The 17542-nt window shown below is 42.8% G+C and overlaps 1 protein-coding gene across 2 annotated transcripts in view; it reads right to left on the bottom strand.

The window, feature by feature from the left end:
• Positions 1–17542, bottom strand: part of LOC311109197 (methionine synthase reductase-like) — a 34303-nt gene that overhangs the window by 15415 nt on the left and 1346 nt on the right. For both annotated transcript variants that reach the window (XM_084152044.1, XM_084152043.1), the window contains exons 4-12: positions 17373–17490; positions 16463–17000; positions 16218–16331; positions 15248–15401; positions 14996–15084; positions 14514–14694; positions 12323–12365; positions 10902–11082; positions 10707–10825 (exon numbers count right to left, since the gene is read on the bottom strand). In XM_084152044.1, the coding sequence (XP_084008170.1) occupies positions 10707–10825; positions 10902–11082; positions 12323–12365; positions 14514–14694; positions 14996–15084; positions 15248–15401; positions 16218–16331; positions 16463–17000; positions 17373–17490 (1537 nt within the window). The remainder of the gene's footprint in view (positions 1–10706; positions 10826–10901; positions 11083–12322; positions 12366–14513; positions 14695–14995; positions 15085–15247; positions 15402–16217; positions 16332–16462; positions 17001–17372; positions 17491–17542) is intronic.

Raw genomic sequence — 17542 nt, 5'->3', positions numbered from 1 at the left:
TCTTGTTGCACTGATGAATGAAAACAGCATGCTACCCTGACTGTTTAAGGTTTGTAACAACCCAGCCTGATCCTGAGGTAAGGTCATCCTGCTCCATTACTCATCCTTAAGCTCAGACATGACTAATCAATATCAGACAGCCGGAGGTCTCCAGATTCCACTGAGCCAGTTATGACCCTTCAACCGCTCCCTCTCTATTTTGCTTCCGTGGTTACAAAGTACTTTTCAAAACATCCATTGATTGACAGAGGAAGACAGAATGATGGAAGGGGGAGGGGAGAGGGAGCGATGGAGGGAGAGAGGGAGGAGGAAGAATTGAAGCGTCCCCATGCTGTTTTTGTTGCTTAAAAGGAGGCACCTTCAGGTTTTGTTGGTGATAAAGCATCCTGCTGTCAAAATGTACGTTGTTATCTATTATCAAAGCACAGCATCAGGGGTAGACGCCTTGTTTGGAATCTTAATTTGGGTACTGTACAAAGGGGAGAGAGAGTGGAGAAAGACAAGCAGACTACTAGAGAAAGAGAGCGAGACAAGCAGAGAGGGGGGGGCATGAAGAGACGAGGGAGAGAAAATAAAAGAGAGAAAGAGAGAGAAGAGAGATAGGCGCACTGAAAGATCATTTGCCCCAGCTTCTTCTTCGCCTTCCAGCAGTGAAAAGCTTTATATAGAGAAAAGGACTGTCTATATAGGAGTATAAAGGAGAGAAAAGGACTGTCAGACTGCACTTAAGAGGCGAGAAGTCGCCTTTCTACAGCCAATCATCAGGGCTTACTGAAGGTTGCTATGTACCATCACTACCATATATGTTCCTGATTGGTGTTATTGTAGACATTAAACATTTTCAGAATGCTATAGAGTGGAATGTCCCAGTTATATCAATCAGGTTTGAAAGAAGGTACATCATGTAACTTGATAGCTATGTAATCTGAAATACCTTAAACATGTAAGAGGACGCTTAATGTAAGATTCCTTGGGCATATGAGCAGATCACACTGCTGGCTTGCCTCTGAAGCTAAGCAGGATTGGTCCTGGTCGGTCCCTGGATGAGAGACCAGATGCTGCTAGAAGTGGTGTTGGAGGGCCAGTAGGAGGCACTCTTTCCTCTGGTCTGAAAAAAGATCCCAATGCCCCAGGGCAGTGATTGGGGACATTGCCCTGTGTAGGGTGCCGTCTTTCGGACGGATCGTTAAACGGAATGAATATCCTGACTCTGTGGTCATTAAAGATCCCATGGCACTTATCGTAAGAGTAGGGTTGTTAACCCTGGTGTCCTGGCTAAATTCCCTATCTGGCCCGCATACCATCATGGCCACCTAATCATCACCAGCTTCTAATTGGCTCATTCATCCTCCCTCCTCTCCCCTGTAACTATTCCCCAGGTCATTGCTGTAAATGAGAATGTGTTCTCAGCCAACTTACCTGGTAAAATAAGGGTTCAATAAATAAACAATGACATTCCATACAAAACAGACATTGAATTTGCAGCCCCATACTACACTAAAGAAGCTCACTAAGAACAATTTAGAAAAACACACTGGAGAGCATATTTTCTCCAGATGGGACAGTGCTAGTTTTTTCCAGGTCAAGGCTAAAGCCTGGGCTGTGCCAATAGACATTGGTTTCTTTAGTTGATGGTCACAAGAAAATGGAAAAGCTTTAAAGTGAACTAATGCACTGAACAGCAGGACACAACTGTGAGGTGAGGTCAGGTCACTGAACGTCATATGAGAGAACACTCCCCATCCCGACATTGACAGTTGGCGTAGTCGGACTAGCAACATAAGTAATCAACCACACACACACACACACTTTGGTGTAGTTGGCGGGTGGCATGTGACCGTGTCATGGTAGCGGTGTTGGTAGCGGTGTTAGCCATTCATCAGTCCCGTGGAGGTGGTGTCCTACAGGTGCAGACAACAGACAGCTCTCCCCATTGAGAAACATCAGTAACCTTCTAGAACATTCATCACAACGCAGTCAGCCCCAACAAAAAAACACCAGCCATTAACAACCAACACAGCGTCACCTTAATATATACACACACACAGACACACGTGATTAACAACCAACCAGCATCACCTCAGAATACTGACACACACACGCCAGTGAATACCAAACAACAGTGTCACATCGGAAGACATCAGAGAAACATGACAACTGGAGTTGACTGGTAAACAGCTCAGTAGTCAAGTCACTCTGTCTGAATCATTTAGGTATAAAAGTACAGTCTGGATGAAACATTCAGGCCAGCAAGCTGTATGGGAACAACTTTATTCGTGCTCTGACACAATGACAAGTGATACTGGGTATTCTATTTAGTCATAATAACATGACTAGGCCAACATCTAAGATGATGTTAGTAGGATGTTGGTTAAAGATGATGTTAGAAGGATGTTGGGGTAAGATGATGTTAGTAGGATGTTGGGGTAAGATGATGTTAGTAGGGGTAAGGCGGCAGGTAGCTTAGTGGGTAAGAGCGTTGTGCCAGTAACCGAAAGGTCGCTGGTTCTAATCCCCGAGCCGACTAGGTGAAAAATCTGTCGATGTGCCCTTGAGCAAGGCACTTAACCCTAATTGCTTCTGTAAGTCGCTCTGGATAAGAGCGTCTGCTAAATGACTAAAATGTAAATGTAAATGTAATGTTGGGGTAAGATGATGTTAGTAGGATGTTGGTTAAAGATGATGTTAGTAGGATGTTTGGGTAAGATGATGTTAGTAGGCTGTTGGTTAAAGATTATGTTAGTAGGATGTTGGGGTAAGATGATGTTAGTAGGATATTGGGGGTAAGATGATGTTAGTAGGATGTTGGGATAAGATGATGTCAGTAGGCTGTTGGTTAAAGATTATGTTAGTAGGCTGTTGGTTAAATATTATGTTAGTAGGCTGTTGGTTAAAGATGATGTTAGTAGGATGTTGGGGTAAGATGATGTTAGTAGGATGTTGGGGAAAGATGATGTTAGTAGGCTGTTGGTTAAAGATGATGTTAGTTGGCTGTTGGTTAAAGATGATGTTAGTAGGATGTTGGGGTAAGATGATGTTAGTAGGCTGTTGGGGTAAGATGATGTTAGTAGGCTGTTGGTTAAAGATGATGTTAGTAGGCTGTTGGTTAAAGATGATGTTAGTAGGCTGTTGGTTAAAGATGATGTTAGTTGGCTGTTGGTTAAAGATTATGTTAGTAGGATGTTGGTGAAAGATTATGTTAGTAGGATGTTGGTGAAAGATTATGTTAGTAGGATGTTGGGGTAAGATGATGTTAGTAGGCTGTTGGTTGAGATGATGTTAGTCGGCTGTTGGGGTAAGATGATGTTAGTAGGCTGTTGGTTAAAGATGATGTTAGTAGGCTGTTGGTTAAAGATGATGTTAGTTGGCTGTTGGTTAAAGATGATGTTAGTTGGCTGTTGGTTAAAGATGATGTTAGTAGGATGTTGGGGTAAGATGTTAGTAGGATGTTGGGGTAAGATTATGTTAGTAGGATGTTGGGGTAAGATTATGTTAGTAGTATGTTGGGGTAAGATGATGTTAGTAGGCTGTTGGTTAAAGATCATGTTAGTAGGATGTTGGGGTAAGATGATGTTAGTAGGATGTTGGGAACCATCATGGCCACCTAATCTAAGATTATGTTAGTAGGCTGTTGGTTAAAGATGATGTTAGTGGGCTGTTGGTTAAAGATTATTTTAGTGGGATGTTGGGGTAAGATGATGTTAGTAGGATGTTGGTTAAAGATGATGTTAGTTGGCTGTTGGTTAAAGATGATGTTAGTAGGATGTTGGGGTAAGATGTTAGTAGGATGTTGGTTAAAGATGATGTTAGTTGGCTGTTGGTTAAAGATGATGTTAGTAGGATGTTGGTTAAAGATTATGTTAGTAGGCTGTTGGTTAAAGATGATGTTAGTAGGCTGTTGGTTAAAGATTATGTTAGTAGGCTGTTGGTTAAAGATGATGTTAGTAGGCTGTTGGTTAAAGATGATGTTAGTAGGCTGTTGGGGTAAGATGATGTTAGTAGGCTGTTGGGGTAAGATGATTTTAGTAGGATGTTGGGGTAAGATGATGTTAGTAGGCTATTGGTTAAAGATGATGTTAGTAGACTGTTGGGGTAAGATGATGTTAGTAGGATGTTGGTTAAAGATGATGTTAGTAGGCTGTTGGTTAAAGATGATGTTAGTAGGATGTTGGGGTAAGATGATGTTAGTAGGATGTTGGGGTAAGATGATGTTAGTAGGATGTTGGGGTAAGATGATGTTAGTAGGATGTTGGGGTAAGATGATGTTAGTAGGATGTTGGGGTAAGATGATGTTAGTAGGATGTTGGGGTAAGATGATGTTAGTAGGATGTTGGGGTAAGATGATGTTAGTAGGATGTTGGTTAAAGATTATGTTAGTAGGCTGTTGGGGTAAGATGTTAGTAGGATGTTGGGGTAAGATGTTAGTAGGATGTTGGGGTAAGATTATGTTAGTAGGATGTTGGGGTAAGATGATGTTAGTCGGCTGTTGGTTGAGATGATGTTAGTCGGCTGTTGGTTAAAGATGATGTTAGTAGGCTGTTGGGGTAAGATGATGTTAGTAGGATGTTGGTTAAAGATTATGTTAGTCGGCTGTTGGTTGAGATGATGTTAGTCGGCTGTTGGTTAAAGATGATGTTAGTAGGCTGTTGGGGTAAGATGATGTTAGTAGGATGTTGGTTAAAGATTATGTTAGTAGGCTGTTGGTTAAAGATGATGTTAGTAGGCTGTTGGTTAAAGATGATGTTAGTAGGCTGTTGGATAAAGATGATGTTAGTAGGCTGTTGGTTAAAGATGATGTTAGTAGGCTGTTGGGGTAAGATGATGTTAGTAGGCTGTTGGTTAAAGATGATGTTAGTAGGCTGTTGGTTAAAGATGATGTTAGTAGGATGTTGGGGTAAGATGTTAGTAGGATGTTGGTGAAAGATTATGTTAGTAGGATGTTGGGGTAAGATGATGTTAGTAGGATGTTGGGGTAAGATGATGTTAGTAGGCTGTTGGTTGAGATGATGTTAGTCGGCTGTTGGTTGAGATGATGTTAGTATGCTGTTGGGGTAAGATGATGTTAGTAGGCTGTTGGTTAACGATGATGTTAGTAGGCTGTTGGGGTAAGATGATGTTAGTAGGATGTTGGTGTAAGTACTGCTGTGGCGGTCATGACATTTTGTCAGCCGGTTATTGTCATGCAAAAGACTGCCGGTTTCAATGAACATAAACACATTTGGCATCTACAGGCTTCAATGCTTACAAGCTGCTGATGTGTGCCTTTAGAACATCTACATTTCAAAAAGTTGAATAAATCAATTTAATATACACCATCACAATAAATCCATTATTTATTTTAGGCAGGTCTAAAGAAGCTGCAGGCTTGTTCATTTAGCAGACAAGATATGCTTATAAGTCCTGTGCCATTATTTTATATTATATGATTTTATACTAAGAAGAATATAATTAACTGAATAAAATAGAAAGGATATTTTTCCCATTCCGGAGCGAGTGTGCATATGAAGTGGCTATGTTGAGCGTAAAAGTGATCATTTGAGACAGGTCCTACACGCTAGATTTAGAGTTATTTGGCAACTTTAGTTGTGAATGATACAAACCTTAGAATGTCTTAGAAATCAAAACATATATGGGCTGCATGATGCGACTATAGGTTATTGATGATTTGAGAAAGTAGCAAAAAAAGCTTGCGCTCTGTTCCTTGCCTCAGGCTGCACACACTGTTCTCTCCTCAAGGGTATCATATTTTCACCATTCTTAATTTAATCTTGTCTTTACTAATATGTGAAATTAGTTTAGATTTAGAATGGCCCATTATCAAATGGGCAGGAACAGGGGAAAAAAGACGTCATCCATATGCACTCGAATTGTGAATGGAGGCCGCTTTCCCGCTGGTTCATTTTTCAGGCGTTTTTCAGGCGTTTTTCCAGGCCTCTTGCTGGGCGACAACTGATATTCCGCCCAAACTCTGTATGCCATGGGCTCTCCAACCCTGTTCCTGCATTTAGCCAGTGCTTAATTTGGGAAACCTAGTGAAATCTGTTCGGGAACATCGATAGTAACATGTATTCACAACAAAACCTATTTCATTAAACTGTTGACAGCCCCCTCTCTCTGCGTAATGGAGAAAGGAATGAAGGAGAGAGAGGAGAAGATGGAACCGCACAGTGGGGAGATATTCTGTAGCTAAATGGTAATGTGTCAGCCTGTTAATTATGAAAATATAAAAAATGCCGTATTACTAGGCTATTCAAAATCAAATACAAATTCACTTTAATTGTAGGCTAACTCTAAGCCATCCTGCACAATCAATGAACCAACAGCATTGCCTAGGCCAGTCCTTCTCAAATAGTGGGGCGCGCCCCCCTGGTGGGGCTCGGAGCAATGCCAGGGGGGGCGCGTGTGACCCCGTGGAACATGCTTTTTTTTGCCGCAGGGAGTAGGGTTTTTTGCACTGAAGAAGAGCACACAGCACAGAGCAGGAGATATGAAGTGCAGATAACAAACCCTTAAGAGACACCATGGAAAAATATTTAACAGGGATGAAAAGAAAGGCGGAGAGAGACGGAGATAATGAGACAAACGTAAGTCTCCCGAAAGCTAAGACGAGGAAATATGACGAAGCGTATGTAGCGCTTGGCTTCACTGTGACTACGGTGGGAGACGAGGAAAGACCGGTATGTTTACTGTGTCTAAAAATGTTGGCAGTGGACAGCATGAAGCCAAATAAATTAAGGCGTCACTTAAAGACATTACACCCCAATCACGCTGATAAGCCGCTTGAGTTTTTTCAGCGAAAACTTGCCGAATATTGCCAACAATCGTCCCGCTTTGTGAATGCTACTTCAGTAAACCAGCGAGCACTGTTAGCATCATATAAGGTGGCGTACCAAATTGCTAAGTGCAAAAAAAAACACTCCATAGCAGAGGAGCTGATACTGCCTGCAGCATTAGACATGGTCTCTGTCATGCTGGATGACGCAAGTGCTGCAAAAATAAAAACTATCCCTCTGTCCAATGACACTGTCGCCAGACGTATAAATGACATTGCTAACGATCTTAAAGAACAGCTGGTAGATAAACTCAAAGACAAACGTTTTGCCTTACAGTTCGATGAAGCAACTGACAGCAACAAAGACTGTTTGTTTATCGCTTATGTACGTTTTGACATGACAAACTCCCAGTGTGAGGATCTACTTTTTTGTAAATATGTCAGAGACAGAGCCACAGCTGAAGAGCTATTCAAAATGCTGAACTGCTTCCTGACTGAGAATGGGCTAAAGTGGGAGAACTGCATTGGTGTTTGCAGTGATGGTGCACAGACCATGGCAGGGATGAGAAAAGGACTTCGGGCACTCATCAAGAAGGCCTCACCTAATGCTGAGTGGACACACTGTGTTATTCACAGAGAAGCACTGGCATCAAGGCACATTTCCTCTGAATTAAGTGAGGTTATGACTGACATTGTAGGTGTAGTCAATTTTATAAAGACCAGACGACTAAAAACAAGAGTCTTCTCTGCTATCTGTGAGGAGATGGGAGCTGAACATCAAGCTGTGCTGTTTCACAGTGAAGCAAGGTGGCTGTCACGAGGAAAAGTCTTGTCCCGAGTTTTTGAGCTCAGAGAGCAGATAAGAATGTTTTCGGAGCTGGAGCACAAGTATGACCTCGCAGAGAAATTTAGCGATGAGAACTTCCTGGCAAAGCTGGCCTACCTGAGTGATATATTTGGAAAGCTAAATGAACTACATCTACAGCTTCAAGGGAAAGATAAACACCTCCCTCAGGTCACAGACAAGATCTTTCACTCGAAAGCTTGCAATGTGGGGCAGGCGACTTGATGAAGGAAATACTGATTCATTCGAGAACCTGCATGAATTTGTTGACACTACTGACTATGATGCCACCTCAGTGATTCCATATATTAAAGGAGCATATTTCATCACTGATGGGATTCTTTAAAAAGTACTTCCCTGAAAACAGTTCCCAATATGACTGGGTGAGAGATCCATTCAATGCACCAGCTCCAACTGGTTTCAGCTCTGCAGAGGAGGACCAGTTCATTGATATGACATCTGACTCCACATTGAGAATGAGGTTCACATCACAGACACGGAGTGAATTCTGGCTGAGTGTAGAGAGGCAGTATCCACTCTTAGGGCAGAGGGCCATGGGCATTCTTCTTCCTTTTGCAACATCTTATCTTTGTGAGACTGGCTTCTCTGCTGTTGCTGCACTGAAGACCAAGTAGAGGTCCCAGCTAAACATTGAGCAGGAGCTGAGAGTTGCAGTATCATGCTTCAAACCCCGCTTCGAAAAGCTGTGCACTGCAAAACGTGCTCATTGTAGCCATTAATCCTGACCTCCTTTTTTTTTTTTTTTTTTTAAATCAGCACAAATTGTTTTATTCATTTTTGTTTTATAGGTCAAAGTGTTTCATATATTGTGCTCCTGAGTTAATGTTGCTGATACATTTGAATGTATTATTATTTATTGATTATATTTTACAGTACCAAATGGTCAAAAAAAATTCATTTTTTTTTTTTTTTTTTCAGGCAAATTGATGCACTTTAAGTATTTTCTGTTACAGACTAAAAAACAATGTTAATAAAGTTATTCTTTGTTGTAAATTGATCTATATTTCTTTCTTTTTTCTTTTTTTTGTTTTCTTTAATGTTAATAAGGATACAATGTTATGCAGAGGTGTACTTATAACAATTTTATAGACAAATTATACTATTTACAGTCGCGGCGGAGAGTTGGGGGGCGCGAAATGTTTACTTCTTCCTAGGGGGGGCGTAACAGAAAATAATTGAGAAGCACTGGCCTAGGCCTATACGTTCTTTCCCAGACTCATGAATAGAAAGTTTGGAGCATAGCATCAGGTAACTAAGTCCATCCAGTATGCATAATAATACAGTCCACACTCAAAGGCGATTAATATAATTTGATTAAGTTTGGAGTACAGGCTATACCAATTATGTCCCAAAGAAATCTTAAATCCGTTTTTTTTTTTTATATATATATGTTTTTCTGCGATGCGTAATATGAGATAGGCTATGTATTGTATAACAGCACAATCTTTATTTTAATTCAGGGTTTGTTTTGGGGGGGGGGGGGGGATTGGGCTCATAGGCCTATGCGTATGCATAAACTCTAATATGCATATGGACATTCTGAATTAATCATCACCTTAGAAAGCGCTGCCCATTTCATTGTGTTGTGCTTTGAAAAGAACATCCACAATGACCATGTTTTCCCACTCAGTTTCAACCTGTTGTTGAATTTCTTTCTTCAAATTGATCAATCACAGTGAGGTGAGTTTTAAAAGAACATACTGTTTTGATGATGTGTTTGATGTGATTTTATATTGCATTTGCATTGATGTCAGAGTGGTTAGAGGGACAATAGAGCACTGAGTACCAGGCCATTAGTGACCTGATGATCGTTAGCGAGTTGGGTACTACTAATGCATGTCCAGAGTGCATACTAGGAGATTACGGCGACTCAACAGTCACGTGGAATTTTACTGCGTTAACTGTCGGTAATACAGTCACCGCAACAGCCCTAGGTGTAAGATGATGTTAGTAGGCTTTTGGTGTACGCTTAGCTATCCCAAATGACCCACAAAGTTAGTCTTGTCAAATTACACCAAGCAGCACCTTCTACATTTACATTTTAGTCATTTAGCAGACTCTCTTATCCAGAGCGACTTACAGTTAGTGAGTGCATAAATTTTTTTTTTCTTCATACTGGCCCCCCGTGGGAAACGAACCCACAACCCTGGCGTTGCAAGTGCCATGCTCTTCCAACTGAGCTACACAGGACTGTTCTACAAGCCATTACTTATGTATTCCATCTATGTTAACGGCTGGTCTTTTACAAGGCACACGCATGTGCACGCGCACACACACACAGAGATGCACAGACATTCACACACTCACACACATCCGCACAGGTCAATATTGCTTTTACACCACCCCAGTAATCACCAGCTATGATTTACATTAACGACACACAGACGGTCTACTGGTCTCTTTACATTCAAATCAATACGTCTCCATCGGCCAGTTTGACCCATAACTGTTCATTACAGTCATAAACACCAGACAGACAGCAGCTCTGGAATGGCTTGTCTTATTACCTCAGTGGGATGTTGCCCTTAGGCACAGATCTAGGATCAGCTTACCCTCTCCAAATCCTGACCTTAACCATTAGGGGTAGAATGCAAAGCTGACCTTAGATCCGCATTTAGAGGCCAGACAATTTCCTCCTACAGGTAGTTTAAGTGAAATACAAGTGTTAATCACAGCCATGTCTGCAATATTACTACCATCATTATACCACCATACACATTTGGAAAGAGAGTGTTGTGAATCTTTGATGGGATCTATTGTAATTTATTATGGAGATTAATGCAAAAACTTGATTAATTACCACTCGACATCACAGTAAACACTTGATTTGATGACACACTCATCAAAGCTGAAACACTTCCTGTTGCGTATGGTTGTTATAGCAACCTGGTGATTAACATATTTATGTTCTTGACCAGTGCACACTGATAGAGAGTAAGCTTCACAAGAAGTTTGTCATCAAAACTCAAATAACTCACCAGTTCCACTAATCAGACAAACAAGCATCACTTATAACAGAAGAGTAGCCTGGGAAGGTTAGTATGAATCCTCCATCTTTGTGGGCTGTACCTTTGTTGGAGGAAACCAATGAAGGGCGCGACGCCAGTGCCTGGTCCAATCATGATGAGGGGTTTTGAGCGGTCAGAGGGCAGGCGGAAGGAGCAGTTCTGACGCAGACTCACATGGACCTGGGGTCAAAGGTAAAAAAGTGTTACGCTGTGTCACACGCGCACAAACACACACATAGGTTACTCCTCTACTCACCTTAGGGAGGGCTGGGGTGCTGGAGGGCTGAGACTTCCCAGGGTGCAACAGGATGGGGTCGACGAGGTCAGAGAGCCAACCAGTACACAGGCCCCACCTCCCCGTGGGTCTCCAAGTGCATGCTGGAAACTCTATGACGTTGAACACAAAGTGCAGCCGACCTGGATGTCTCTTACTGGAGCTGGAGGAGAGAGGAAGGGAAAGGGTAGAGGGAGAGAAGGAGAAGAGGTAGCTAAGGATCGAGGCTTTACCATACATGCTCAATTAGAACAATTCATCCACTTATAGAAACAACATCGCAAACAGCAAAGATGGCGATATGGAACTATCCTGCTAGCATACAGTCACTGCTCTGCCTGTCCTTTCCACCCGCCTGGCTCTGCTTTCTTCGCCCGCCCCCTTCTGGTGAGTTTTCCGCTTTAGTGTACAATCTTGTTGTAAAAGTACATTATGTGGAGGGTAAATAAAGTGCACTGAAAAAGTATTTTCCCCCTTTCTGATTTACTCTATTTTGCAAAAGTAGAGAGAATTAGAAAGGTGCCAAATACTTTTTCACTGCACTGTAAGTGCATTTTAGTCATTTAGCAGACACTGTGGCTGACTGTATACCATAGCAAGGAAGTAAGTGTCCTGTTGGTGCGCCACTAATTAGGCTATGGAAATAAGTGTGAATGTGACACATCATTAGATACTGTAGATGTGCTACAATATATAGATAAAACAGGGCAGGCTATACTCTACATTGCACAGAGTAAACAACCCTTTGGTTCTCATCCACAAACACCAACTGTACTCTCTCTCTCTCCCTCTTTAATATTCCCCTCTTTCTCCCTCTACCTCTTTCACCGATTCCTCTCCATCTGGTGGACTGCTCTCTCCCTCTCGCATTTTGATTTCTCTATCTCCTCCCTATCTCTCTCTGATTTTCAGTCTTCCCATCCTGCAGGCCTCTGGGGACCTCTATTGACCACAGCATCAATGATGCAGCCTCCTAATGCTCCAGCTGTATCTGATCGACTACAGTCCCCCACCGAAGCACGCACACACACACACACACAAACTAACACACAACTAATGAGCATAGGAAACCAGTGTTGACGTGTTTAAAATGGTACTCATGGACAGTAATGTAGGGGATAATGTAATGGTTTCCCACTCTCATTCGCTGTGTGTTACTGAGCATGTGTGTGTTTGTCTGAATACTCGTTAGTATCGTGGCAAGGAAACAAAACACAAAGACAATTTAACTTCTTTAGGAAAACATCCCTAATGTTGGAAACAAACATCATTATGTTGTCATTCAGAGTCACACAATATTTTACATACAGCAGGTTTCAGGTTTGTTTGATTTGAAGAAGTAAAGTCTAGGTTAAACATTAGGAAAACAATGAAACATTGTAGGAACTATGAGACCAGCTTACCTTGCCGCTGAGTACGGTCTTGGTTGCAGTTTGGGCAAATGTTCTGAAAGAACAAGGAAAACAACTGGTGGAAGTATATCCATCCATCCATCACTATCCCATGTCTGATGTTTCCATCTAGATCACTGTCAATGGAGGAATGGGAGGAGGAGGAAGCTACTTCAGCTACTTCACCCAACCTCCAAGTCCTTTTTTCTTAGCACACACTCAGGTTTATTTTAGGGCATACTTCTGTATTCATGAAATCATAAAGTTATACACTTCTGAGATCCCTAGAGTGTAGATCTGGTGCCTGTAGGATGGAGATAGTTAATGTCCACCTTATTTCAATGTCAGCTATGAAGGTGCCCTCTTTTGGGGTAATTTGGTGTCTGGCCATGAGGCCTCTGAGGAATATGGTGCAGGAAAAGAGTTTGAGTTCAATGTTATAACAAAATATTCTTTTTTTGAGTAATATCAGTGGTTAGGGCAGGGTAAAAAAAACATTAGAAAAATCTACTACAATCTCCTAAAATACCCTCAACCCCATTCAAGTAGAGAGCGTCATTTACACTACACCATATGCACCAGCTGAGTTCTGCCAGAAACTAAATGTTTTTCCCTTCAACCCTAAGGTAACCCAAACAGCTGGACAGAGAGAGGAGAGAGAGACTGTAGAGTGCACACGCGAGAGAGAGAGAGAGAGAGAGACAGAGACAGCAGGTAGAGTTCGTGAGAGAGACAGAGTGAGAGAGACGCAGAGAGAGAGAAAGAATCAAAACAGCTGGACTAACTCAGCCCTTCTCTCTCTCTCTTCTACATTAAACAACTCAGGGTGTATCACTGAGACAAGAGGCACCCAGCACCCCAGGCACCGCTGGAATTCTATCACTCCCTGCCTTCCCCATCTCCTCAGTGACAGGTTTAACATGCCCATTCACAGTCTAATTCCCTTTCTGTTTGTCTACAGCCCGGCCATGTCTCTGAGTTGACAGCTGACTTTCTATCACAGACTATGACAACATGATGCATATTACAAGATATTCCTTTAATATTTTATAGTAGTGTTTGAGATTTTTCACACTATGAGTGACATCTCATTTTTTGTTGTAAAAAAAGTCTGTGTTCCTTCAGGTTTTTGGCCATTGCACAAGTCATGATTAGAAACCATAACCCCGAAGTGTATTACAATTACAAATCACCTCTTTAACCAACCTTTACATTCCACAGCATCTGTAGCTAGGAGGTTCAGTACCATAGTAAAAAGTCAAGCTAAATGGGGTGAGGCCAGTAAATGTCAGAGCAGTAGTGATCGTTAACTCCTGGCCTGCCCTGCCCTCCACGGCGCTGTAGCTCTGTCCCTGTCAAATGTAGTAGGACAGTCAATGACAGGACCCCAGCAACAGCTGGTGGCCCCAAAACGCTTCCACCAGCACATTCTTCACCAGCCGTACTAATGTCCCCATTTCCAAATGGCCAGATATCTGCATCGCTCAGTTCCACTACTGGGAAGGTGCTGCAGTTAGCAAAAAGGCCCAAAATAACTTTGACATTGGATATTAAGCTGTGAAACAGCTCTTTTGAGGGAGGACATTGCAACGTGCAAGTGGGACAAATAACAGTTCCAGTCTAAACATTTTTTATGAATATTAGATTGCTTAGATTACTTTTATGTATTCATCTGATATAAATAACCTTTCCCATGGGCTACAACAAAATCTACACAAGTCATCATCAGAGCAATTCTAGGCCTTATGCCATGAGAGTCTATAATGCCCGAATGTCTGCAGCCAACAGTTCTCCATGTCAGGGGCGACCAAATGGTGAGTCAGGAACCACTGGTGGGTCACAAGAATAAGAATACACCATTTAACAATTTCCTTTTTGGGGTCATAGATAACAACTTGATTGAAGCTATGCAGGAACATTGGTTGTATGAAAAACCCAAGTTGGGTCCCAAAAAAGAAAAATGAAGGAAAAGAGTGAAGTCAGGGAAAAACGCTCTATGTACAATTTGATTGATGCTGCATTTACTGAGGCTATACTGCCCTCTGCTGGATAGATGAGAAATAGCAGTACCTTCCTTTGACGCGCTCCCTGTATTGGTGATCATTAGAAACTAGAGACATGTTTTGTGACATGTAAAACCTAAAACAATGCACTCGGATTGGCTAAAACATTATGACTGACAGGAGAGGGAGTGGGTTCTGACCTATGAGAAGACTGAGAGGGGGCTGGCAGGTGGGGAAAGCCCTGAGCAGGTCCAATAGTCCGAGGCTGGGGTCTCTGACATAGAGGTTGTAGTCGGCTGATCCCTGTTTACTACACAGCTCCTGTAGTCTCCTCCTCTCGCCACTGTCTCCTGTACACTCTACCAGGGAACGAAGAAATGTCTGGAGGGAGGGAGAATAGTATCAGACACAGATTTAAGCCTAGTTCTGGACTAAAAATAAGATTTTAAAAATGCCGCCCTACGGGACTCCCAATCACGGCCGGTTGTGATACAGCCTGGATTCGAACCAGGGTCTGTAATGACGCCTCTAGCACTGCAGTACCTTAGACCACCGCGCCACTCGGGAGCCCATGCTCAGTAGAACCTAGACTAAAGAGTCTCTGTCCTACTGCAGTGCAGTAACCTTTCAGACAGGGTCTGAACTGGGTAGTTCAGGTATAGATGGTGAAAGTAGAAGGTACCTTCTTAGGGACAGTCCTGAGCTCCAGACTCCAGGTGAGCACGTAGTGTAGAGTGCTGTTCTCTGGGATGTAGGAGGGGAGCTGAGCAGCTGGAGGGGAAACAACACTGAATCAACTTTACATCGATTACAGATGTGAGTAGTTACATGCAGTTTTATATAGCTTAAATGTCATGACTAAATCGCAATATAACTTAGAGACTATAAACACACAATGTCCCTGTCCTGTGTATGACTAGAGAGAACAGCATACATTTTTTCTTGGTGTCTTTGCGCAGTGAGAGCTGGACACGGTGGCTCCTCTGGTCCTGCAGGCACAGTCTCTGGAGCAGCTCCCCCACCTCGGAGGATCTGTTTGGGCAGAGCACGTCAAGCGAGTCCCCAGGCTGGTAGGCCATCGGATGTGCCTAGGTACTCAGAGGAGAAGATGGAGTAAAGAAACTAGTTTAACCACCATTTTGAACTACTGACCAGTATATTTGGTCTCTGCATAATATTTTGTACTGAGTGTACAAAATATTAAAGGACACCTGCTCTTTCCATGACATAGACTGACCAGGTGAATCCAGGTAAAAGCTATGATCCCTTATTGATGTCACTTGTTAAATCCACTTCAATTCAGTATAGATTCTCTGTAGCTCAATTGGTAGAGCATGGCGCTTGTAACGCCAGGGTAGTGGGTTCGATCCCCGGGACCACCCATACGTAAAAATGTATGCACACATGACTAAGTCGCTTTGGATAAAAGCGTCTGCTAAATGGCATATTATATTATTATAAGGGGAGGAGACAGCTTAAATAAGGATTTTAAGCCTTGAGACAATTGAGATATGGATTGTTTATGTGTGCCATTCAGAGGGTCAATGGGAAAGAAAATATTGAAGTGCCTTTGAACGGGGTATAGTAGTAGGTGCCAGGCGCACCGGTTTGTGTCAAGAACTTCAATGCTGCTTTGTTTTTCACTCTCAACAGTTTCCCGTATGCATCAAGAATGGTCCACCACCCAAAAAGTTCATCCAGCCAACTTGACACAACTGTGGGAAGCATTGGAGTCAACATGGACCGGCATCCCTGTGGAACACTTTTGACGCCCTGTAGCGTCCATGCCCCGACAAATTGAGGCTGTTCTTAGGGAAAAAGTGGGGGGTGCAACTCAATATTAGGAAGGTGTCCTTAATGTTTTGTACACTCAGTGTATATAGTAAGAAAGGCCTGCCACTCACTGAGATGTCCAGCTCTATCAGAAGGGCTGTTTTAACTGAGTCATCTCTGGTCAGCTGGACTGCCCTGGAGATTGGAACCTCGTGTAGGGTCTCCTTACTGACCGGAGCATTGGTCTGGGGGGGGGGGGGGGGGGGGCAGGATATGGAAAGTGTGTCTGGTGATGTTATCATTCAAACAAATATGAGTGAGAGATGTAAACAATGTCATAGTGCAAAAAAAAAAAAACAGTATTACCACAACCCACCTCTTCTTCTATGGTGGCTTCCTGGAGCGTGACATCCAGGTAGGGTGGAGGCAGAGCAGGGACATTGAGGGCAGACTCAGACAGCGGGGGCAAGGAGCGTGTCAGAGAGACCTCTACAACAGCAGGGGGTGCTCCACTCCGTGTCTCTAACACTGACTTGGGATCAGTGACAACAATATCTAGTTTAGGAGCAGTCCTATTGTTGTTGGTCAATGACACTGGTCTGAGATCAGTAACTGCACTCCCTGTCTCAGAGGCTGCTTCTGTAACTGCTAGAGAAACTGATTTGGGCTCAGTCTTAGCACTCTCTGACTCCGCTGCTGTTTTGAGTGAGCCAGAGCTCTGGGGTTCTGATTCGTTAAGACTCATGAGGTGGAGTTTGACATCTGTCGCTGATGATTCGGGTGTTTCGTTCAACGATGCTCTCAGGTCCCTTACATGGCCATCCCTCTCAGGCTGAGGGGCGGCCATCTTGAATAACGCTCCTCTGATGGCCTCCCACAGTCCTTCAAGCCAGGGTTCCAACACCAACTCAAGCCTAGACACACACACACACAGGACAGGGTTTGGATTAGGAGTTAAAATATTAACATGGGGAACCCCCTAACAGACCACCACAAACTGAAGCCTGGACAGAAAGCAAAGTCCACTCAGACTCAGAGATAAGCACTGTGAAGGATCCGAAAGGTCATGTGCCACATACCACAAATGAGATGACATGAGGTAAATGGGGAAAGTACATTCAAAGTGTGTCTGTATTGATACCACTTTTATTGCTACTGATTGAAGAAGACATTGTGCCCCTACTTTAAAGCTTCTTAGGTGAGTGCCAGGACTTGATGAGTGTTTCTCATACATCAACATGTAACAAAATGTATTATTTTCCCTATTAAAAAACCTTGGGCATTACCCTACACCATCATCTGCATGTCCTGTTGCGTAGAAATGTTTAGCACCAAGTTCCTGTAGACGGCCGTCAATAGTCTTCCCACAGTTGCAGAAATTTTCATAGTTTGTATCACCCAGAGCTGGAGGACAGAGAAAAACAAGATATTGATCATCACACGTAATGTATCAATG

Source organism: Coregonus lavaretus, assembly GCF_964263955.1.
Source record: "Coregonus lavaretus genome assembly, chromosome: 34".
Taxonomy (NCBI): Eukaryota; Metazoa; Chordata; class Actinopteri; order Salmoniformes; family Salmonidae; genus Coregonus; species Coregonus lavaretus.
This window is presented reverse-complemented; position numbering and strand designations above follow the sequence as displayed.